Source organism: Medicago truncatula, chromosome 5 (genome assembly GCF_003473485.1).
Source record: "Medicago truncatula cultivar Jemalong A17 chromosome 5, MtrunA17r5.0-ANR, whole genome shotgun sequence".
NCBI lineage: Eukaryota > Viridiplantae > Streptophyta > Magnoliopsida > Fabales > Fabaceae > Medicago > Medicago truncatula.
The window spans coordinates 8533829-8557591 of record NC_053046.1 but is presented as its reverse complement, the minus strand read 5'-3'; the positions used below and the strand labels follow the sequence as shown (position 1 = coordinate 8557591).

The window sequence follows — 23763 nt, the reverse complement described above, 5'->3', positions numbered from 1 at the left end:
TCAACTAACATCTACCTTAAAAATTAATTATAACATGTAAATCTACTCAAAAATTAAAAAATAATAAATATACTCAAAAATTAAAAAATAAAAACATTTATAACAACTAAAATGTAAGTTAATAGCATTATAATTACTTACTTGTGATTTTGTTGAATAAATTTGGTTGGATTTGGTTGTGTTTTTTAGAGAGATTTTGAGAGAAATTTGAAGAAATTATTTGAAAGATGAGATGAATAATGGATGAGAGGAGATTCTGGCAGATTTGTAGCAGAACATCCTCGGCAGTTAACTACCGAGATTTTAACTGCCGAAGGAACGTTCTTTACTCGTGTGGCACAGCCTTATCAAATGTGTAAATAGCAATTCTCCAATAATTCTTCTAGTTTATCAGTTAAAAAAGAAAATAAACTCCTCGCCCTCTTAACCCCCTCCCTCTCAACAGCGTTGGTCCATTCTTTCACCAGTCTTGTTGGAACGCTTTTCCATCGAAATTAGGGTTCCGAACTTCTTCAAGGTAATTCTTTCTTCCACTCCAATTTTGTTCCTAATCATTCTTCGTTGTTAATCGATCAATAATCAACATCATATTCTAATCATAATCGCTTTCTTAATTCTCAAATTGAAAGAAACCAACTTTTTGTCTCGTGTTTGATTCTTAGTTTCTCTTTCGTCCTTGATGATATTGATCAAATTTAATCACTTTTTTATGTGATTTAGTTAACTTATTTTGTTTATTTTACTTTTTTACAACTTATTGTAGTCATGAAAAGAAAAAAAGGTTCAATTGCCCCTGCTAGGGCTGGCCAAAGACGCAATAAATCAAAAGGGAAAGTTGATGAGGCAGAAAGCCATCAACTTTGCCCTTATTTTGATAATCTTCCGTCTCACGTTATTGCTCACATTCTGCTTCAACTTCCATTTAAGTCGCTTCTCATTTGTAAATCTGTGTGCAAAATTTGGAAAACATTGATTTCAGAATCACATTTTGCTAAATCCCACTTTGAGCAATCACCACTCAGTCTCATGATTCGGACCAATGACTATAGCCGAGTTTCAAGAACAATGTACCTTCTTGAGTCTGATCCTCAAAAGTTTGAGATTGGAAGCAACGATCATGTGAAACTTGTGCCTATGTTCAAGCTTCCTCTCAGATCATTTAGGGATAAAAGAGACCAGATCAATAATGAATCCAAGCGACCTTTTCGTGCTGCGAGATTAGTTTCAGGGAAAAACGACGAGAACAGTTATACGGGTAGACAAAGTCTTTATATTGCTTGCAAAAGAGATTTTGATAAGTTTGATATTGTGAATTCTTGCAATGGTTTACTTTGTTTGTCTGACCCATCTTTTGGAAACCCATTAGTGATCTGCAACCCAGTCACTGGGGAGTTTATAAGACTTCCTGAATCTATTGCGGATCAAAATCGGGTAAGAAGGCTAGGACAAGCTGGTTTTGGTTTCCAACCTAAAACTAATGAATATAAGGTGATAAACATGTGGGTGAGACATGTTAAACGTGCCAATGTGTGGGAGTTTGAGCGTTTGACCCTTGAGATAAACACACTTGGAACCCCATCCTGGAGAAATGTTGAAGTGGATCCTCAAATTTCTTTTTCGAGTCTAAAGTATCCCACTTGTGTGAATGGTGCACTACATTGGCTAAGATTTGATGGTCTGCAAAGGTCAATATTGATTTTCTGCTTTGAAAGTGAGACGCTGAAGTCATTTCCTTCTCCTCCACAGATGTTTGGAAATCATAATAATGGATTTCTTAGTAATAGACATATTAGCATGGGAGAATTAAAGGGATTTCTTTACATTTGTGATTCGACCTTTTTATCTGATGTTTCAATGTGGGTTATGAATGAATATGGCATTGGAGAATCATGGACTAAGATTTACAACATTGATACTTCATTCAATCCTTCGGAAAGTCGTGTTCCACGGAGATATGGTTTAAGCTGGCCAATAAAACACTTTGAAGAAGGTGCTGCCATATTGTTATATCATTCCTGCAATTGTTTTATCTACTATGAACCTGAGAAATATGGATTCGAAGTTTTTCGAATTTACGGGAGTAGTTCAAATTTTTTTGAAGTAATCCCACACATTCCAAGTCTAATTTCATTGAAGGATGTTTTGAAAGGTGACAATATTGAGGTTCTGAATATCCACTCAAGGTAAGAATGTAGCTTCTAAGATTTTATTTTTATTTGCAATTGAATCTGATGGTTGATGCTCCCTTACAAAGTCATAGTAATTGATTTTAATCATAAGACGAGTATTCAAAGGAACTTCTGTAAGTTTCCTATGTTACCAGTTATATTTTAAACTATTTTGCCATTCTAGATGTAATTAAAGGAAGACATGTTGTTAGGCATATATATTCTCACAGTTGTGATGTTTCGTCAATCATTTGCTTTTACAACTAATATATTTATGAAGTTGTTTATATTTGTTATAAATTTAGTTATTTTCCATTATCTAATATATACCACCTTTAATTACATCTTTGTGGCTCTGATAGTTAATGGAAAAAAAATCACGTGGACACAATCTTTTATTACTAATTACATCTTATAACTTTCCTTTATACTTTCGTGTTGACGGAGGAGAAGAAAATGAATGGACAGTTGTTGTAATCTCAGTTATTTGGATCTTCTTTAGTTGCTAGGTAGTAAATAGTTTCTTGAGGCTGATCCATCCCCTGTAATTTGCAGTTTTAGCTACTATTACTTAACCAATATTCCCCAATATTGTTTTAATTTATATAGGTGTGCAAAGTTTAAATTGCGGGAAGAAAAGGAAGTTCTTTCTTTGCGATCTCAACGATTGTTTGAGACTTGAAGTTCATGTTTTTCATCATCTTATGGTGACTTGATAAATATATCTGCCTCCTTATCTGATGGTGAAGAACCTGCTTCCTAAGAAGAGTACGTCTGCTTTCGTATTGATTGTTATTCTGACCCTTGCTTATTACAATTTTAGGTATGTTACTTAGACTTCGTCATGTAATATTGGTGTTATTTTATATAGGTGTTCAAATTTTTTAATTTGCATGAAGAAAATGAAGATCTTGTTGTACAGACAATACCTTTGTCGTTCGGTGCTGACGCTTTTGGTGAAGAGTACAACTGATTAGAAGGAATTTCAAACAGTAGGCAGGGTTATAATTTGGCTAGTTATGATTTTGAAAAAAAATACATTTCTTGTTTTAGGATGCAAATGATGTATTTTTTTGAAAAATTTAATCTAGATGTTCATTAATCATTATCTATGCTTTAACGAGGCTGTCTTGATTTAGAAAAAGACTGATTATTGCTCAGCTATTTCATTCTGTTTCCTGATCTCCTATGTGTTTTTCTTCATCAATCTGGATTTCCTAGATTCCTAGTCATTAACTGCTCCTTGAAAAGGGTTTCTGAATCCCTAAGCCTGAATTATAATGAATTATCTATTTGAGTAGCTTTGATGAATTGATTAGATTTAAAATTTAATGATTGAATTTCAATTTTGGTGGCATGATATTGAACCCTTTACATCCTTTTGTCACGTTCACTTTAAAGTTATTTAAATGAGTTTAATAGAGGTTTATTGTCAATCTAAAACTATATTTCACTTTTAAATATGCATTTTAAAAATACTTGATTGTCATTGGTTGTCGGTGTAAAACTAGTTTACACTGACAATGCATATCCCTTTTTTTATTTAAATTCTGAAATATTTTCTGACCGATTTCTTACGAGTATGTGCAAGACCCTTTTGTTCTTTTTTTGTTCAGCTTTCACAATTCTATATATTCTTATGCAAACACAATCTTAGTGCTTAACCGCTCCCTAAAAAGGATTTTGGAATTTCCAAGTGTGATATACAGTGAACCAATTATTTGAGGAGCTTTGATTGCATTGACTAGATTTAAAACTTCAACAGTTGAATTTCAATTTTTTGGTATAATATTGAATCATTTACCATCCTTTTGTCAAGTTCACTCGTTATTTAAATTCAGACATGTTTTCGGGTCAAATATGCTTTGTATGTGAGTAGGCACACAAGTCCCTTTTATTTTCATTTTTTTTATTATTCAGCTTTTAGCATTCTATGTTTGAACCCATACTAGAGGGCAACACTAGTAAGTGGTTCAAGAGTTTGAAACCATCAACTGGATGCAGTTTGGGAAAGTAAGCAGCCTAGTTATTTTAAACATTTTGTCTCACATTGATAATCAAAATTCTTCTGTCAAGTGACAGCATTGCTTCTGTCAAACTGCTGATACATGATAGTAGGCAGCAGTCCATTTAGGAAAATGTATGTGAGATCAATAGGGTGATCATCCATTGATCAGATTAACATGGTTATTTAGTGTATAGATTCATTCATTCAATAAACTGATTCATTCCATTCTAGTGGTGGGAGTAGGGCAACCCAAAACCATTAGAACCAAGAATGCTGTTATGTCATTCAATTAAAATTATTGCACAGCTTTTCAATTCTTTTTACTTTTCTAATTTTTATGTGTTTCTTCATTTGTTTTTGAATCTGCAGCAAACTGCAAATCCATTTAGTGTAATGTTTGGTTTGTTTATTAAAAGTTTAGTTTAAATTAATTAAATTTGAAGTTTTAAAAACATCTTGACTGGGGTCTAATTTGGATGGAATAACTTGGTTGAACTTATTGTTGTGTTGAAAGTTGAAACTCTATCATCACAATTAAAATGAAATTTAAGATTCGACTCAAGCAGATTTTATGAGTCCAAAATCCAATTTTAGAAGCTAAACTGGAGTAATTAGTTTTTGTTGATTATGTCTGCTCAGAAACTAGGGAGACTGCATGATTATATGATCCACTGTAATTCATTTTTTGTCAAGACTAAAGAAGATAGAAGTAATAACTAAATGTACCTTTGCTGTAGTATACCAGTATAGTATATAATGGATGGTTATTCAGAAGTAATTCATACCATGACACTTTACAAATAAGGACAAACCCCATAAATGGATAAAATCGCTCACTATTGCATCAAAACATAACATAGTATCATTATTTGGATATTTTATTATAGAAGAAAAAATTTCATTTCACTATTTCTAAAATTTAACCAAATTTAGTAGAATAATACATAATTTAGGCCATCTAACACTTGAAATCGAAAGAAGAAGAAGAAAAACATAATTTTACTCCTTTAAAATTAGGGAGGGTTTCCTACATGTAGATAGAGTTTTGAAATGTAATTGTGATGGAGTTATCATCCTTGAGATCACAAGATATGGCGGTGTGGAGGATGCTTTTTACTCTCACAGTCCTAACACATCATAATTTGGTATACTAATTAAGGATTGCAGGGATATCATTTCTTCTTCAAATGATGATTTAAAGTGTCTTTTGTTAGTAGAGATGTAAATAGAGAAGCTCATGTTTGGCTAGAGTAGCTATCTCTTGGCCAGTTTCTTATCAATTTGATTTTATACCTGATTGTATTCACTATTTGATTATCAATAAGAAAGTGAGTGTGCACTCTCTTTAACACTAATAAAATTAGATTAGGATTTTTTAAAGAAGGTCTCGATTTCGAACATTGTGTATGGAAAAAATATTGTTGGGATTGAAACTTGTCAGGTGACAGGACAGTAAAATTAAGTTCAAAGCAATATGTTGGGATGCATTTCTTTGTGTGATTACTCATTGTATACGAGGGAATTCGATGTGAGAATCTATAAAGTTGATTCGATAGAATATATGTGTTGTGTTCTCTTCATTCTTTTGACTTTTCATAGGATGCTGCAAATCCCTACCCGAAGTATACGACACTTCGATCCCAACATTTTCCGCAAACTTCCAAAAGTTAAACTTAATCCAACATCATGATGATACCACATATATTTAGGGAGAATGTAATGTTTTGTAGATGAAATTAAAACCAAATAAAATTGTGAGTTATTTTAATTGATTTTGTGTATTTGTGCAACTTTATTCGAATTTATTTAATATGCAACTTTAATCAGATTTATTCAATACGCAACTTTAATCGAAATTATTCAATATACAACTTTATTCAAAGTACCAAAATGTGCAACATAACAAAAAAACAAAAAAAAACAAAAAAACATCCAAAACAATTAGACATTACTAGTCATTACATTTAATCATCTTCCTCGTCACATAAGTCAATTGGGTTGTCGTCGACGGTCCCTAGGGCACTTGCTTTTGGTTGAGGACCAAAGTAACAAGTCATTCCGCTCCTCCTCAGCCTGGAACGATTGCACCTTCGAACTGCTTTTTTTAACGGAATCATTGCATTCAATTCCATGCCATGTCAAAGTCGATTTTGCTTTCTCCTTCTCACACTCCTTTTGTAATTGAACAATATCACCCTGTTTCTGAGACATATCTACACAATGCAAACATCGAATCAAAACTTACTCTAATCCTAAAAAAGTCTACCACAAATTTCTAACAATTTTTACAATTTCTAATTTCTAACAATTCCTAACATTTTCTATCACAACTCAATCAATTCTACTCTAATCAACATCTAATAAATCAATCAAATTATAAACATCTGATATGATAAAATAAAAAATAAAAAATCAACGTAACATAAATATGTTACAATTTATCCAAAAAAATCTAACAATTCAATAAAAAAAAAAATGCAATAAGATTCAAAACACTTACTTAATTTTGTGTTTGTAATTGGCCTTGAACGACTTTAGCTTCGACAAAATCGCACCTAAAAATTTCAAAACCGTCGATTCTTTACATCCGCATTTAACTACCGTCGGAGCTTTTACATTGATGTTTCAGCCTTTTAGGAAATTTCAATTTATAATTCTTCTAACTTTTCAGTCAAAAATTAAAATAAGCCTCGCCCTCTGAACTGAAGTGCTTCAAATTTTCATTGTTTCTTTTCCTTCTTGTGTTTGCTTCTTAACCCCCCCACCCCACGCTCTTAACAGCGTTGGTTCATTCTTTCAACAATATTGTTCGAACGCTTTTCCCTCGTTTTCTGTCACACCAAATTAGGGTTCCCAACTTCTTCAAGGTAATTCTTTCTTTCACTCTCCAATTTTTACTAACCATTCTTCGTTATTTTAATACTAATTGTAATCAACATTATACTGTTCTTTTAATCAATCATTTACATCAGTTTGTTTGGTAATTGGTTTTTTCATTCCCAAATTTCTTCAATTAAACTTGTCATTTTTAATTTGAAGAAAACCAACTTTTTGTCTTCTCTCTTTCATCATTCTTTAGATATTCAATGTTCAATGTTTGATTTCTTGATCAAATTTTAATCACTTTTTTATGTGATTGAATTTAACTTAATTTGTTTATTTTTCTTTTTACAACTGATTGTAGTCATGAAAAGAAAAAAGATTTCAATTGCCGCTGCAAGAGCAAAAGTTGATGAGGCAGAGAGTCGTGAGCTTTGCCCTTATTTTGATAAACTTCCGTCTCACCTCACTGCCCACATTCTCCTTCGACTTCCATTTAAGTCTGTTCTCATTTGTAAATGTGTGTGCAAAGTTTGGAAAACAATTATTTCAGAATCACAATTTGCTAAATCGCACTTTGAGCGATCACCAATTAGTCTCATGATTCGAACGCGACACCGAGTGTCAAGAACCCTGTACCTTCTTGAGTGCGAGCCTGATAAGTTTGAGATTGGAAGCAACAATCATGTCAAGCTTGCACCTATATTCAAGCTTCCTCTCAGATCATTTAGGGATAAAAGAGACCAGATCAATAATGAATCCAAGCGCCCTTTTCGTGCTGCCAGATTAGTTTCAGGGAAAAACGACGAGAACAGTGATAGGGGTAGACAGAGTCTTTATATTGCTTGCAACAGAGATATTGATAAGTTTGATATTGTGAATTCTTGCAATGGTTTACTTTGTTTGTCTGACCCATCTTTTGGAAACCCAATAGTGATCTGCAACCCAGTCACGGGGGAGTTCATAAGACTTCCTGAATCTACTACAAATCGAACTCGAGTAAGAATGCAAGGTCAAGCTGGTTTTGGATTCCAACCTAAAACTAATGAATATAAGGTAATAAGCGTGTGGATAAGACATGTTAAACATGCCAATCAGTGGGTGTTTGAGCGTGTGATCCTTGAGATAAACACACTTGGAACAACATCCTGGAGAAATGTTGAAGTGGATCCTCAAATTTCTTTTTCGAGTCTAAAGTATCCCACTTGTGTGAATGGTGCACTTCATTGGATAAGATTTGAGGGTCAGCAAAGGTCAATATTGGTTTTCTGCTTTGAAAATGAGAGGTTGCAGTCGTTTCCTTCTCCTCCACATGTGTTTGGAAATCATAATGTTTTTTGTTGTAGGCCTATTAGCATGGGAGAATTAAAGGGATTTCTATACATTTGTGATCCGACCTTTATATCTAATGTTTCAATGTGGGTTATGAATGAATATGGCATTGGAGAATCATGGACTAAGATTTACAACATCGATACTTCGTTCAATCCTTTGGATCGTGTTCCACGGGGTTATGGTTTAAGCTGGCCGATAAAACACTTTGAAGAAGGTGCTGCCATATTGTCATATCATTCCTCCAATTGTTTTACCTACTACGAACCTGAAAAATATGGGTTCAAAGTTTTTCGAATTCATGGGAGTCGGATAAATTATTTTGAAGTAATCCCACACATTCCAAGTCTAATTTCATTGAAGGATGTTTTGAAAGGAGTCAATATTGAGGTTCTGAATATCCACTCAAGGTAAAATTTTATTTTTATTGGCAATTGAATCTGATGGTTGATGCTTCCTTACAAGTCATAGTAATTGATTGTAATCATGAGTCGAGTATTCAAAGGGACTTGTGTAAGTTTCCTATGTTACACTTATATTTTAAACTTACTATTTTTCCATTCCATTTGGAGAAAAGAAGACATGTTGTTAGGTTACTTAGGTAGATATATTCTCACAACGACATGTTGGAGAAAGGTTGTCATGTTTCGTCAATCATTTGCTTTCACAGCTAATATATTTATGATGTTGTATATATTTGTTATATTTTTAGTTCTTTTCTGTTGTCTAATATATACCACCTTTAATTACATCTTTGGCTTTAATAGTTAATGGGAAAAAAATCATGTGGACACAATCTTTTGTTACTAATTACATCTTATAAATTTTCTTTATACTTTCGTGTTGATGGAGGTGTAGAAAATGAATGGACAGTTGTTGTATTGTCGGTTATTTGGATCTTCTTTAGTTGCTAGGTAGTAAATAGTTTCTTGAGGCTGATCCATCCCCTGCAATTTGCAGTTTTAGCTACTATTACTTAACCAATATTCCCCAATATTGTTTTAATTTCTATAGGTGTGCAAAGTTTAAATTGCGGGGAGAAAAGGAGGTTCTTTCTCTGTCTCAACAGATTGTTTGAGACTTGAAAGTTCATGCTTTTCATCATCTTATAGTGACTTGATAAATATATCTTCCTCCTTATCTGATGGTGAAGAGTTTGGCGAAGAGCCTGCTTCCTAAGAAGAGTACGTCTGCTTTCGTATTGATTGGTATTCTGACCCCTGCTTATTACAATTTTAGGTATGTTACTTAGACTTTGTTATGTAATATTGGTGTTATTTTATATAGGTGTGCAAATATTAAATTGCATGAAGAAGATGAAGATCTTGAATGATGTTTTGACTTCTTCCTCCGGTGGTGAGGCTTTTGGTGAAGAGTACAGCTGATAAGAAGGAATTTCCATACACTAGGCAGGGTTATGTTAAATCACAAGTTATGATTTGGCTAGTTGTGATTTTGAAAAAAAACTACAAATCTCATTTTAAGATGCAAATGATGTCTTTTTTTGTAAAATTTAATCTAGATGTTCATTAATCATTATCTGTGCTTTAAGGAGGCTGGCTTGGTTTAGAAAAAGTCTGATTATTACTCGGCTATTTCATTCTGTTTCCTGATCTCCTATGTGCTTTTCTTCATCAATCTGGATTTCCTAGATTCCTAGTCATTAACTGCTCCTTGAAAAGGGTTTCTGAATCCCTAAACCTGAATTATAATGAATTATCTATTTGAGTAGCTTCGATGAATCGATTAGATTTAAAATTTAATGATTGAATTTCAATTTTGGTGGCATGATATTGAACCCTTTTGTCACGTTCACTTTAAAGTTATTTAAATGAGTTTAATAGAGGTGTATTGTCAATCTAAAACTATATTTCACTTTTAAATATGCATTTTAAAAATACTTGATTATCATTGGTTGTTGGTGTTAACACATATCCCTTTTTTTTTATTTAAATTCAGAAATATTTTACTGGGGTCTAGTTTTTGTTTATTATGTCTACTCACATTCTTTCCTTGTCTAACGAGGGAAACTGCATGATTATATGATCCACTGTTATTCATTTTTTGTCAAGACCAAAGAAGATAGTAGTAGGAAATATAACAAAATGCACCTTTGCTGTAGTATACTAGTTAGTATATAATATAATGGATCGTTGGTTATTCAGAAGTAATGTAATGTTAGGGGGGTTTTCCTACATGTAGATAGTGTTTTGAAATGTAATGTTGATGGAGTTTTCATACTGACCCCTTGAGTCCTAACACATCATAATTTGGTATGCTAATTAAGGATTGCAGGGATATCATTTCTTCTTCAAATGATTTAAAGTGTCTTGTTAGTAGAGACGTGTCTTTTGCAGGGAAATGAACATTTTTCGGTCCAAAAATAAAAGTACATGATATCCTTTACAGGGAATATAAGAAATCAATAGTTGAAAAGTTGATGTATGTATACTAATTTTTTTTAACTATATACATTGATCTTTCGACTATCATTTTTGTTTATATTTCTTTCTGGAGGAAATATATAACAATAATAATATTTCGTTCTGGAGGAAGTATATAATAATAATAATAATAATATTAAGTTATTTAGAACTCAATTTCTGTAAAGCGAGTCGTTGTAAATTTGAGGTGTTAGCTAAGTATAAGAATTTAAGTATAACATGCAAAAAAACGTATCATTTTTCCAAAATTCGCATTAAGCACCCATGCACGTTATTTGCAACTCTACTTTCTCAGGTTAATACAAAAAAGTGCTATAAAAAACAACACTATATGATGAAGAAGTTTGTAACCTAAGAAAATAATAATGAAAACATATCTAAATGGGTGAGGCGTAGATTACCCTCTCTTGTTTAAGAGGTATTTACCCTTTCAAGATATCAGCCAATCAAAATGTACTATACAAATGTAACATTAAATGTCAAATAAATGAGTCAATTTTTTATAAAAAAAAAAAAAAAATCAATTTTAATAAGGTAACTTTTAATTTTGGGTTAAATATGTTTTTTGTCCTTATAAATATACCAACTTTTCGTTTTAATGCCTCTAAAATTTTCCTTCAACTTTTAGTCCTATAAAATTTTCAATCACTACTTTTGGTCCCTCTTTTAAAGTAAACTCATATGAAGAATTCATATTTTTGAATAAAAATTTTCTGAAAAAATCCTCCCTAAAAAAAATTAGAATTTTTTAACAAAACATGAATTTAATATGAATTTTTACATTTTTTACGGTTAAAAATTCATATTAAATTTGTGTTTTGTTAAAAAAATATAACTTTTTTTGTGAATTTTTTTTACAATATTCTACACAATTTCATTAAAAAATACAAAAAAAATAACTTAAAAATAGGGAGTAAAAGTAGTGACTGAAAATTTTATAGGGACTAAAAGTTGAAGGAGAATTTTAGAGGGACTAAAACGAAAAGTTGGTATATTTATAGGGACCAAAAACATATTTAACCCTTTAATTTTTATTTAATTATATTTAGGTATACAATCTTAATTAATTTACAATATAGGGCTTGTAACAATTAAAATTTCACATCAAATTCAACTCATCATATACGTTCATAAATTTTGTTCCATTCCAAAACCTAGAGTACACATAACGTGCAATTTCTTCTTCATTCTTCTTCTCATCTTGATTGTTCAATTCTCTTGTTCCAGAACTGCCGCCGTTTCCAATTATCGTGAGGATCGTTGTCGTTCGTTAGATTCCAGACATCGTGAGATCGCCATTGTTTCCAACAGTTATATCCACGAATTAACGTTCACCTTATGAAATTCACGTTTGTATTAGCATTATTTATTATTTATTTATTTCACTTTGTCTTCTCTTCCATAGATTAACTGGTCTCACACCGTGTTCACAATCTCAACAAATGTTAATTTCGGCAACACAAAATACACCAGGAACAAACAAAACATAACAACACAATATAATGATTTGAATAAAACAAATTCCAAAAGTAAATTTAATAATCAATATTGTACCAAAAATAAAATTAATAATCAACGCATTGAAGATCCATTTATCTTAATCAAACGTAAAATATGTGTGATAAAATATAATTTTATATAATCTAAAACAACTCAATCAAACTCAAAACCCAAATAAAAATGGAAGCATCATTGGAATTCATGCCAAAGTTGAAAGTCACCACTGTCGCATTATAAGTGTGAAACGGTTGCAATCAAGTCACAATAGTAGTAAGAAAGAAACGAAAATGAAAAATCAAATCAAGAAGAAAAATCAAGCCACGATACCTGATGTGATTATGGAAACAACATCGATTCTCACAATGTCTGGAATCTAAAGGACGACAACGATTTTCACGATAATTGGAAACGACGACAATTCTGGAACGAGAGAATTGAACAGTCAAGATGAGAAGAAGAATGAAGAAGAAATTGCAAGTTATGCGTGTTATAGGTTTTGGAATGAAACAAAATTTATGAACGTATGTGGGGTGTGTTTGGTAAAAATAAGCTATAAGCTAGCTGAAATCTGAAAAACTAGCTAATAATTGATTTCTTATAACTGATAACTTATAGCTGAAAAGATGGTTTATTAAAATTAAAGTGTTAGGTAAAATTAGATGTTGAAGTGGCTAATAAGTATAAAATGACATAAAATGACATGTTTATATATATATATATATATATATATATATATATATATATATAGATAGATATTTTTTCTAATGTATTTATTTTTTAATATTTTAATTTATGGTTAACTATGTTTTGAATCCCTATAAATATTCAAACTTTTGGTTTTAATCTCCAATAAAATTTCACTGACAATTTTGATCTCTCCTTATTTTTTTTTGTACAAAAGAGGGCAAAAGTTCATTGATCTCGACTTTTATGAATCCCAAAAATAAGAGCAAAGTGGAATAAAATGTAAGCAAGAATATATAAAATATTACAACGTACCGTAGGCTAGTTATAGTTAAATATAAAGCAATTCTTTTAAGAAATATATATAAAGCGTTTATTAAAAATAAAATAAAGCATGACGATTTTTTTTCAAAGGAGAAAATGTGGCAGTTGTTTTATTAAAAAATAAGCTATGAACTTGGCCATTATCTTTTAAGCCATGAACATGTTTTATTAAAAAATAATTAAATTAAATTAATAGGGTTAAAATTGAAAGGAAATATAAAAAAACTACCATGTATAAGCTCAAAAGCTACTTGAAATAAAGTGTGAAAAAACTTGCTGATTTAAATTAAAGTGTTTGGTAAAATTAGCTTTTGAAGTTACTAATAAACACAAAATTACTTAAAATTACTTTTTTTACCCATAAATAATTTAAGGCTTAATAGGTCATTTGGTCCCCTAATTAATTTCAAGTTTTCATTTTGGTCCCATAACTAATAAAACTCATGTTTTGATCCTTCATGTTTGTCTCCGTCAGTCAAATAAATCCTGACAGTTAACTTTAACCCCCCAAAATGTTATGGTGGACCAACCTTCAGAGTGGTCCACCATAGGAATTAATTATTTAATCTCAACCCTTTGATCTTTCTTCATATTCTTCCCCAATCTTGTTCATCATCTTCAACATCACATTCATCAACACCATCATTTTCTTCATCATTTTTCCAGAAAAATTCAAAAACCTCGACCATCATCAGTAAATGGAAAATTCTTTACTCTTTCCATCATCATTCATCAACAACAACAACATCATCATCACCATTAATTTCTATCAATAACAACCCCAGAAAAACAAACCCAATTGCAGATCAATAACATCAACACAAATCCAGTTTACTAGAGAAACAACCGTAAAGTAAAATTGCAGCAAACAAGGCAAACAAGAATAGAATGAAGAAGGATTGAATTCAAAGAACCCTTCTTTCTACTAGTACGAACCATAATTGCAGAAGCTTTTTAGTATTTCAACAACAACAACAAAAATGAAATCAAATTGGGTAAACGTGAAATTGAATACAAGGATCCCAAATAAAAATTTAAAGATCCCAAATCAGAAATACTAGGAATTCCAAAATTTGGCAACAAAAGAATGAAGAAGGATTGAAATCAAAGAATTTCATAGAAATGAAAAAGTGGGTCTCAATCTAAGCTATCTAGGATCACGAAAATGAGAAGAAAGTTCCATATTCAATTGGAAGAAAATAAGGGTTTGTGGGTTCAATCCTGAGTGAGTAACGATGGAGAGAAGAAGAATCATTAACCTCTTTCGTCAACTTCCTTCTGCACCACATCATCATCCAAATGTCGCCGTTTCGGAGAAGAAGAATCAATCTTTTTATAGGTTGTTTAATTTTTTGACTGTTTAGTTTTTTGGTTTGGTGTTGATGAAGAAGATGAAGAAAGTAAAAAAAATTAGTTGTTGATGGTTCATTGTTAGATACAACGTGAAGGTGTGAAAAACACAAGAAGGGGGGGTTGAATTGTGTTTTCTTTTTCTCTCTAAAAATACTTCTTCTGATAAAACTTCAGAAGCAGTTTGTGAATGCTTATGATGAAATGATCAGAATCAGATATGCAGCGGAAAAGATCAAAGCAGAGAAAAGAAAAGCAAGACACAAGCAGTTATCCTGGTTCCTTCCACAAATCGGAAGTAGTCCAGTCCCCCTTGCACTTCCAAGGAGATTTCACTATAATCACAAAGATTACAAATGCTCAATACTCTCTAAGTATGAGACTTCTCAAAAAATGCTCAAGCACACACGCAAGAGTCTTCCAATGCTCAAGCATTAAGCAAGAGTCTTCTAATGCTCAAGCACGCAGGCAAGAGGCTTCTGATCAAACAAAAATACAATGAATTAAGTTTGACTTGAACACTTGATATACAATCAGTGGTGTTCACAATACAATACAATAAAGACTCTAGACTTTTGAATTTCTAAGATGTATCAAATCAGTGCAGAAATTCAGTGTGCTTTGTAGAATCAAATTGACAGAGTTTTGGCGCTTTTTAACTTGTGTATCTCTATCTACAATCTTCAAGTCTTCACTCCTTTATATAGAGGCGTGAAAGAGACGTTGAGATAATTAGCACGTCTAAAGAGTCGTTTGAAATCATTTGATCATTCACTAGTAATCCTTTGCCTGATTTGGGTGTAGTCCTTTGAAGAATTAGCTTCAAATTCATTCCCATCTTGAAGGCACAAATTCTGCAGGCATAGCTGTTGTCTTGTCTTGTAGCGTGGACAAAACAGAGTAGTGGAGGTAGTGGTTGTACACTTGTACTTTGTCAACTCTGATAACGAAGGACAAATGATCAGCGCTATCCAAATGACCGTTGATACCTTCCTTTCAATTCTTCGTTCTTCTTAGATAAGATTGAAATGAGAAACAGCTACTTTGGATCTTCAGTTTGAATATATGGATTAAATGTAGCTTCTGGTGATGATTTCGCTTCTGATGAAAACTTTGCTTCTGATTACCTTCTGCTTCTGATGACGTCATCACTTCAGATGCACTTCAGCTTCAGAAGCACTTTAGCTTCAGACACAGTTTTCTTCAGATGCTTAGAATTTCTTTTTCTTTCCATTGTTCTTCCAAGACCTATTGAAATAACTTGACTAGCCTTTGGTCCTGTACACTTGAACAATTATTAGCAATAACCAATTGACAATTTTTAATACCTTGTTATCATCAAAACTTATTAAGGTTCATTGTGAAACACATTTTGTTCCAACACAACGGCCCTTCGAAATCTAACCGTCCTTTTTTGAAAAAATAGATCAAAGGGTTGAAATTAAATAATTAATAGGATCTATGGTGGACCATTCTTAAGGTTGGTCCACCATACACATTTGGGGTTAAAGTTAACCGTCGGGATTTATTTGACTGACGGAGACAAACGTGAGGGACCAAAACATGAGTTTTATTAGTTATGGGACCAAAATGAAAACTTGAAATTAATTAAGGGACCAAATGACCTATTAAGTCATAATTTAACTAAGAAATTATCTTAATAATTTTAATTTATTTCAAAATATTTTTATGGAAAATTATTTCTTTGATTTATATTGGTAAATATGTTCAAAGAAAAAAATAATGATAAATATTTACATAATTTTTTTTAAGGAATAAATAAATATTTAGATATGAATTTAATAGAAAGTGACCGTGTAAAAAAAACCAAATCTAAAACAATATTTCAACCAACGGGAACAAAAAAAAAAACAAATAGAAATCAAGGATTATGCTTGTTCCCATGTTTTCCGCCAAACACTAATTTATTTTTTTTTGTTTAAAAAAATAAATAAAGAGATTGATATGGAATACTGCTATTTCGTGTTTTTCTTAGAAATCCCTTTGTGGGATTTAGCATTGCTCAGAAACCAATCTAAAGCAAATTGCAAAAAAAAATTAAGCACTACGTGGGAAGTTTTTCCCTTTTACTTTTACGTGGGTAGTTTTTTTTTTAATAAAAAATAATATTAAAGGTTAAAAATGGAATAAAATGTAAAAAGCTACAAGCTATAAGCTCAAAAGCTACTTTGATTAGTTTCTTAAAAAATGCTATAAGCTAGTGAGAAAAGATTTTTACCAAACACATCTCATTCTATCAAAACTAGCTTATAAGCTAGTCTAACAAGCTATATGCTAGCTTTTTTATGTTACCAAACACATATATATCAAAACAAGCTTATAAGCTAGTCCAACAAGCTATAAGTTAGCTTATTCGTGTTACCAAACACAGCCATGATGGGTTGAATTTGATGTAAAATTTTAATTGTTACAAGCCCTATAGTGTAAATTAATTAAGATTGTATACCTAAATATAATTAAATAAAAATTAAAAGTTACCTTATTAAACTTGATTTTTTTTATAGAAAAAATTGACTAATTTATTTAACATTTAATATTACATTTATATATTACATTTTGATTGGTTGATAACTTGAAGGGGTAAAATGCCCTCTCTCTCTAAAGAAGAAAGGGTAATGTAGAAAAAAACCATCTAAATACATCATTACTTCGATGAACTTCACATATACATAAAAAAAATCCCGAATTTATCTGCAAATATATCCCACACCACCTTCCTTATATTAATGGATCTAAATATTACAAGTCCATCACATCAAATTACAAATTAATTAGGTTTTCTTACAAAAAAAGTATAATTTATAGAACGTAATCGGAACCTGAATTTATTCTGACTCCCAAGTCCCATCTAGTCGGAATTCTCCGCATTCATGCAGTCAGAACATTAGTGATCATCTGACAGATAGACGGTCCAATTTAAGCTTTGGTATTTTGAAATATAAAATTAAAAGATTGAACTATACCATTGATATCTTCAACTGCGTGAATGCAACGTCCCCCAAATCCAAAATCCAGAGTATCTATGAATTACACGACATGACGGACATCGAAACAACCATCTCAGACGTGTCGTCGGCGGAGCTACTAGCACTAGAGTGGCGGTTTTCCTCCGTATCCCTGGCAGCTTTTTTCTTTATGAACTCAATGCAATCTGCTACAGCTTCACTATTGTGAGTATCATAGTGGCTATAACGTCTTTGCCTTTCTCCGTCACCGGAACCACCGTGATTGGTGGCTGTTTTTGAAAATGCAGACATCATCATTAATCTGAACACTGCTTCCCTAAAACGCTCTAACAATGTCATCGGAGATGGAATCTTGTTCTTGTATGAGTTGCTTTTAAGCCTTGGCATGCATTGACCCTTCATCATTTTGACACTTTCTTCTTTGTTCCTAGGAGAATCTATATTTGCATTGGACAATGATTCATAAATATATGTTTGGTTTATATTGTTTAAAATTTTAAGGTGATATGAATTAAAATGTACTTGTATTTGTTTATGTGGAATTTAGCTGCGTGTCTTGTTACTTTGGCATCTTAATTATATAAGGTTTGACTAATATAGTGCTTAGTTGGTTTTTATTCGTTACTTTATTGAAAATATTCTTCCACTTTTTTGGCTAAGCAAGATTGTGGAGGTTATGGCGGTTTGATTAATTAGATAATTCATGTTTCTATACTATATATCTGTCTCTCTCTACGTTTGCAAAACAAGTGTTTATGTTAAATAAATATTATAAAAGTTTAAATATATATTGAGCCATGCTCATGTTACTTTCGAATTCAAATTTTGTCTTGGACCGCCTGACTTAGAATGCTTCACATGGTTACATGTGCTTGGTAATTTACATTATTACATTATACTATTGTTTTCACATCCACTACACATGAGTGATGAGATGTTTTTTTGCTGCCAGAATTATAACGTGCGTGTGAAATTATCATTATTGTTTATAACAATTAATAATATATTTTTGTTAATTTAGAACTAATTCTTTTTATGTCTTATCGCATCATAGAAACTTTAATGTATATGACTAATGTTATTTTAAACAAATATTTCACAGTAATGATTAGTTTTACATCCAACAATTTGCAACTCAGTCTTCATCTTAATAACTTTCTGAGGCAAATATCATATTCTGCTCAGCCAGCTTCTGTTTCATAATTCATATTCCAATTCCTTATAAAACCATAGATTCTGAAAATGGGGCATAACCCATATGTCATAATTAAGAAGTTCTCTAACAAAGTAATTTTATCTAAGGCCTCAAATCAAAAAAATCGAATTCAGGGAATTCGATTTTTTTTTCAAGTGAAACAATTTTTAACAAGATTTTACTTAACTCTCAAACAAATTCCATACTGTCAATGCCAATGACCTCTTCTACCAAGAACCGGAGGGGGGGTTAACAAAAAAAAAACTATGTTATCGTATGTTGTTCTGTTTGGTTTAAACTGGTTTTAGCAATATTTGAAAGGCAATGCCTTTTCCATTGATCCTTTTTATAAACGATTTTTTTTTTTCCTTTTTCAATATGACATAGAGCAATTGTATGAACTTTCAACTTTGTATGAACTTCAATATAGGTAGTGTCTCATATACAACCAAAATACGATAATTATAAGAAAATCTTAGAGTAAGGGGTTACTTTCACTTATAAATATAACCAATATTATCATGAAAAATGTTATTTCGACACCCATATATACACACACCTTGAAAGAGAAAAAATAAAGAGAATAATGTGATAAATATGTTATGTTAGTAATGTGATAAGGTCATTTTTTGAGAAGAAATGAAATGTTGAATGTGTGTTAGAAATTGAGTATTCAAATATTACTCTTGTATTCTTTTTTTGGTTACATATTACTCTTGTATTCCCATATCATTATTTAATGTGAGACATTTTTTTTTTGTTATCATGATATTGGTATGGGGTATTCATCGTCACTTAGGAACGACTGAATTTTTTATCGAGAAACCTATAAGACATATAAGGTGAGTTCTCCTCTTCAACTATATTTTTTTTCAAATGTATGAGTTAGAAATCGAATCTCTGACCACGTGTATAAGGAGTTCTAGTCTCTTTTGGACCAATTCATTGTTTGTTGGTATTTAACGTGAGACTTTGAATAATAATAACACTGACAAATGTTCATTTCTTATTTGATTATAAAATTCTTCATCCATTGTACCAAAAATAATAATAATAATTTGTTCATCCGATTAATTAAATGATTCCCTCCCCTCGTCATGGTTAAATATTGAACTGTGTACATCAAGTACTTTCTGCATTGAAAACAACTTATTTTGTTTATACCTTTAATAGCATAGATGAAACTTTACATGACAACGATTTACAAGACAGAATCGTTTGGTTGGTAATGAGAGAGGAGATGTGTTGATTGGTTTAACCATAAACCTTTTTACTGCTTATGCGACCATTGGTGCCTGCCTTGTTTTGTCTCTATAGAAGAATTTAGGAGACAAGAGTAACATGGCTTCACATGTTTATCAATTCATAGGGTCCCCTTGTCATGTTTAGACTCCAACCCCTTTGTTTATTGTGCATTATATTGGTTGATGATGTTTAAGTATAGGTTCTAAGGGGATCTCTAATGGGATCCTTACTTAACAAGGATTACTTCCCGTTAAGGATCCTTCATTGGAGGAAGAAAAAAGAAGTCTCCGTTAAGGAACAAAGAACTATATAAGGACTCTCTCCTGGGTAATTAACGGGTCCCATGTTTAAAAAAGTAATAAAATGTGTATTATTTGGTCTCATTTGTATAAACAAGTAATAAAATGTGTACTATTTGGTCCTACTTGTAAAAAGTAGTAGTAGATAAATTATTTTTGTTTAATGATGTAAAGATAGTGGAACATATTTAAGTATTTTTTATTGGAGTTCATGTTAGTGTATTGTCATTAGAGTCATTGAGTCCTTAATAAGTACTTTTATTAAAAAATTATAAATAAATGATGTGTCACGTGGAGTCCATTTAAGGAGTCCTTGTTAGGGAACTACCATTGTGGATGTTCTAACTTAATTGGAAAATGTTTATTCAAAAAAATAAAAATTTATGTTTATTCAACCCCTTCTGTTTTATTTTTTTATTTTGACCGACTAGAAAATAGAAATATCATTATCGACTTCTCCAAAAAATAAAAAATATCTTTATGTTTATATGTTTGTGTCTATATGTTTATTATCGACTAATGCACACAGGCATTGAAGTGTTTGTCTATATGTTTCCCTTGACGGAATATCACAAACAATCTCTGTGACAAAAATTAAACTTAAAATTGTGAACGAAATTCTAACATTTAATAGTATTATATTTGTTTCAAAAATTCAAAATTTAAATAAGGATTAGACCATCTACAATGGGGTTTCTTCCCCTATTTAACATCAAGCTAGATAAACATCCCATTGTGACATCAATTAATTGGATGCCTATATATAGGAGTGTTTTTATGGACACCCTCTCTCTCATATTGCATATGATCCCAAATACACAATTAATTGTAATTTTTTTCTCTATTCAATTATTATATTATTTTAATAGTAAAAAAATAAAATAAATAATACTTACAAGTCTTGTATTTAATCGATCAACTTTAAATTTTTAATAAAAGACTACTTTTTTCCCTCAAAAAAAAGTAATAGACTATTTTTTACTACATCAAATAATTTATTCATCTTAAAGTTAAAAAAGAAATTAAGCGTGTGTAATTTATTATAATTTGAATTTTTTTCAAGTTTTAATTTTTTTTGAATTATTAATAAAATTAAAAAATTGTTCACTTTTTTTATAGTTTATAATAAAATTAATTCAATATTTCAATGTTATATAATTATGAATGAATAGATAAATTATTGTTAAAATAAAATGATATATAGTTATTACTGGGACACATTTAATCATTTTTTTTGGGTATTGGGTTCGAGAGATTAGGTGATTATTATATATTAGTTATGAATTGAGTAATATGTACCGTCGGGATCCGTATAAGCACCAAAACGAGGTGTTGCATTGTAGATGGTCTTAGGAATAGTTTAGATTTATTTTGTTGTTGTTAATCTATTTAATATGTTATGATTGATCTATGACAATATGTAAAAGAAATACAATATCTTTTTGGGTTGAATTTTTCATTATTCCAGCTATATCTTTAAATAAACTTTTCTTTAAGAATGTTATATTATTGGTGTTATTGAAAAAGATAAGAATTTTAATTTTGTTATATTGTTGGTAACAGATAAGTATAGTTTTCTACTATTTAAAAGTTACAAATATATATACATATAATTTTAATCAAAATTTAATAAAAACATGTGTTTATAATTTACATGCGTTAACACACTAAAAAATAGACGGGCTGAACGCTACTTTATATAAGGACTTAAGAAAATTTAATTTAAAATATAAATTATGATTAGATCAAACTAAATTTGATTTGATTCAAATTTCAAATTAGAATGAAATAAAATTATTTAATTTGGTAAAGAAAGATAAAATCATAAATATTTTCTTTCATTCTTGGTATATAGGTGTGTAGATGTAGATGAAGCATACCTTTGCTTTCTTCCTTAGGCTGAAAGCCTCCTTCTTCTTAGTCCAAGCCTCTTCTGTTTATTTTGTTACAAGCCTTATCCAGAAGGTTTTTGTTTTATTTTTGGTGAATCATCCATAAGATTGTTTTACTCTATTTTATTTTTGTTCCAAGAGCTCACCATGATCAAGGCAAATTTCAAGGCTCAGCGAATGTTAAGATTTATGTAGATACTTCATGTTAATAATGAGAGTTGAACATATATATTTATTCGATATAAGTCAACTTTTTAGAAGAAGAAATATAGACAAAAATTTGTTTGAATTAGAAGAAGAAATATAGACAAAAATTTTAAAAACTAAATAAGAATAAGATGAAATTATCATTCATCATCTTTTTTTCTCTTTCATTTCTTCGTTGTGGGGTGGCTTTGGATCAATTTTAAATCTGAAATCATCCTTCATCATCTTTTTCTCTTTATTTTAATCAAAATAAATTATTTTCACATAACTATATTTTTTTTTAATTTAGTCATTTGAGCGTGTCGTTGTGTTATTCTTCGTTTAGTGCGACATAGTTTGATTTTCTGTTTCTTCCGGTGTTCATTTAGTTTATATTGAGAGATCGACTTTAGTCATTTACATACACAATCAATGATTTGGACGTCAATCTAGTAGATACGGAGGCACATATATTTTGGTCACTTTTATTTTATCATATTATTTGTAAATATTTTGTCGTTGTATGTTATTAACTTTGATTTTATTAATTTGTTTGCAAATATCTTTTACATTTTTAGTGATATTAAATATGTGGTTGTATTTGATATACTCTATCGATTTAAATAAATAAATATCGTTATATATATATTATATATATATATATATATATATATATATATATATATGTAGAAAAATAAAAAAAAAAGTTCATGTGTCACACATTCCTTATAAACCCTGAATAGACAAATTGATGATGTGATAACAACATGCCACCAAATAAAGAGTTTCCAATACCAATTGAGCATGCTTTATACTGATGCAGACACATTTGGTCCTTGCATTGCAGCGCTGCAAAATATATAAAATAAAAGCAGCAATAGTTGTATCCTATTTTAAAGAGGATTGCAACTTTTAATTAAACAAAAGCTTTTTAGATGACATTGATATTTGGAATATTAATAAATAAAGTAAAATTAATATGATATTTTTGTAATTAAATCGAAAAAATTGAAAATGAAAACAAAAACCAATTAGTTCAAGCCTGTTAGGTTATAGAAAATGTTTTCATTTTGTTTTTTAAGTTTTAATTTTGAAAATGACACATCATTTTTACTCTGTATATTCTTTTATAGTATTTGTATAGCATATAATAAAACAAAACAAAAAATTGAAACCTCTTTGCTATAATTTTTGTGTGTACTTTTAATTACAAAAATTTGACCTTTTGATGATGACAAAAGTCTAGCCTTCATCGTAATTAAAAGTAAAAACATATAATATTTGATCAGCAAACTTCTTGGAGTGTTGGTTAAATAATGTTCCAGTTTT

At 30.6% G+C, this 23763-nt stretch overlaps 2 protein-coding genes across 2 annotated transcripts; both read left to right on the top strand.

Annotated features, from left to right (window-relative positions):
- Positions 1-394: 394 nt before the first annotated feature.
- On the top strand, positions 395-3350 carry LOC11424117 (F-box protein At3g07870). Its single transcript, XM_024785161.2, has 4 exons — positions 395-517; positions 764-2183; positions 2778-2936; positions 3040-3350. Exons 2-3 carry the CDS (start codon positions 766-768, stop codon positions 2848-2850), a joined length of 1491 nt encoding a protein of 496 aa, XP_024640929.1. The 5' UTR covers positions 395-517; positions 764-765; the 3' UTR covers positions 2851-2936; positions 3040-3350.
- Positions 3351-6840: 3490 nt separating this feature from the next.
- On the top strand, positions 6841-9941 carry LOC11434914 (F-box protein At3g07870). Its single transcript, XM_024783397.2, has 4 exons — positions 6841-7043; positions 7361-8738; positions 9343-9512; positions 9616-9941. The coding sequence occupies exons 2-3, from the start codon at positions 7363-7365 to the stop codon at positions 9404-9406; spliced, it is 1440 nt and encodes a 479-aa protein (XP_024639165.1). The 5' UTR covers positions 6841-7043; positions 7361-7362; the 3' UTR covers positions 9407-9512; positions 9616-9941.
- The last annotated feature ends 13822 nt before the right edge of the window (positions 9942-23763 follow it).

Coding starts and splice junctions, on each gene's coding strand:
- LOC11434914 (XM_024783397.2), top strand. CDS start 7,363: ATGAAAAGAAAAAAGATTTCAATTGCCGCTGCAAGAGCAAAAGTTGAT. Junction 8,739..9,342: donor GTTCTGAATATCCACTCAAG/GTAAAATTTTAT, acceptor TAATTTCTATAG/GTGTGCAAAGTTTAAATTGC.
- LOC11424117 (XM_024785161.2), top strand. CDS start 766: ATGAAAAGAAAAAAAGGTTCAATTGCCCCTGCTAGGGCTGGCCAAAGA. Junction 2,184..2,777: donor GTTCTGAATATCCACTCAAG/GTAAGAATGTAG, acceptor TAATTTATATAG/GTGTGCAAAGTTTAAATTGC.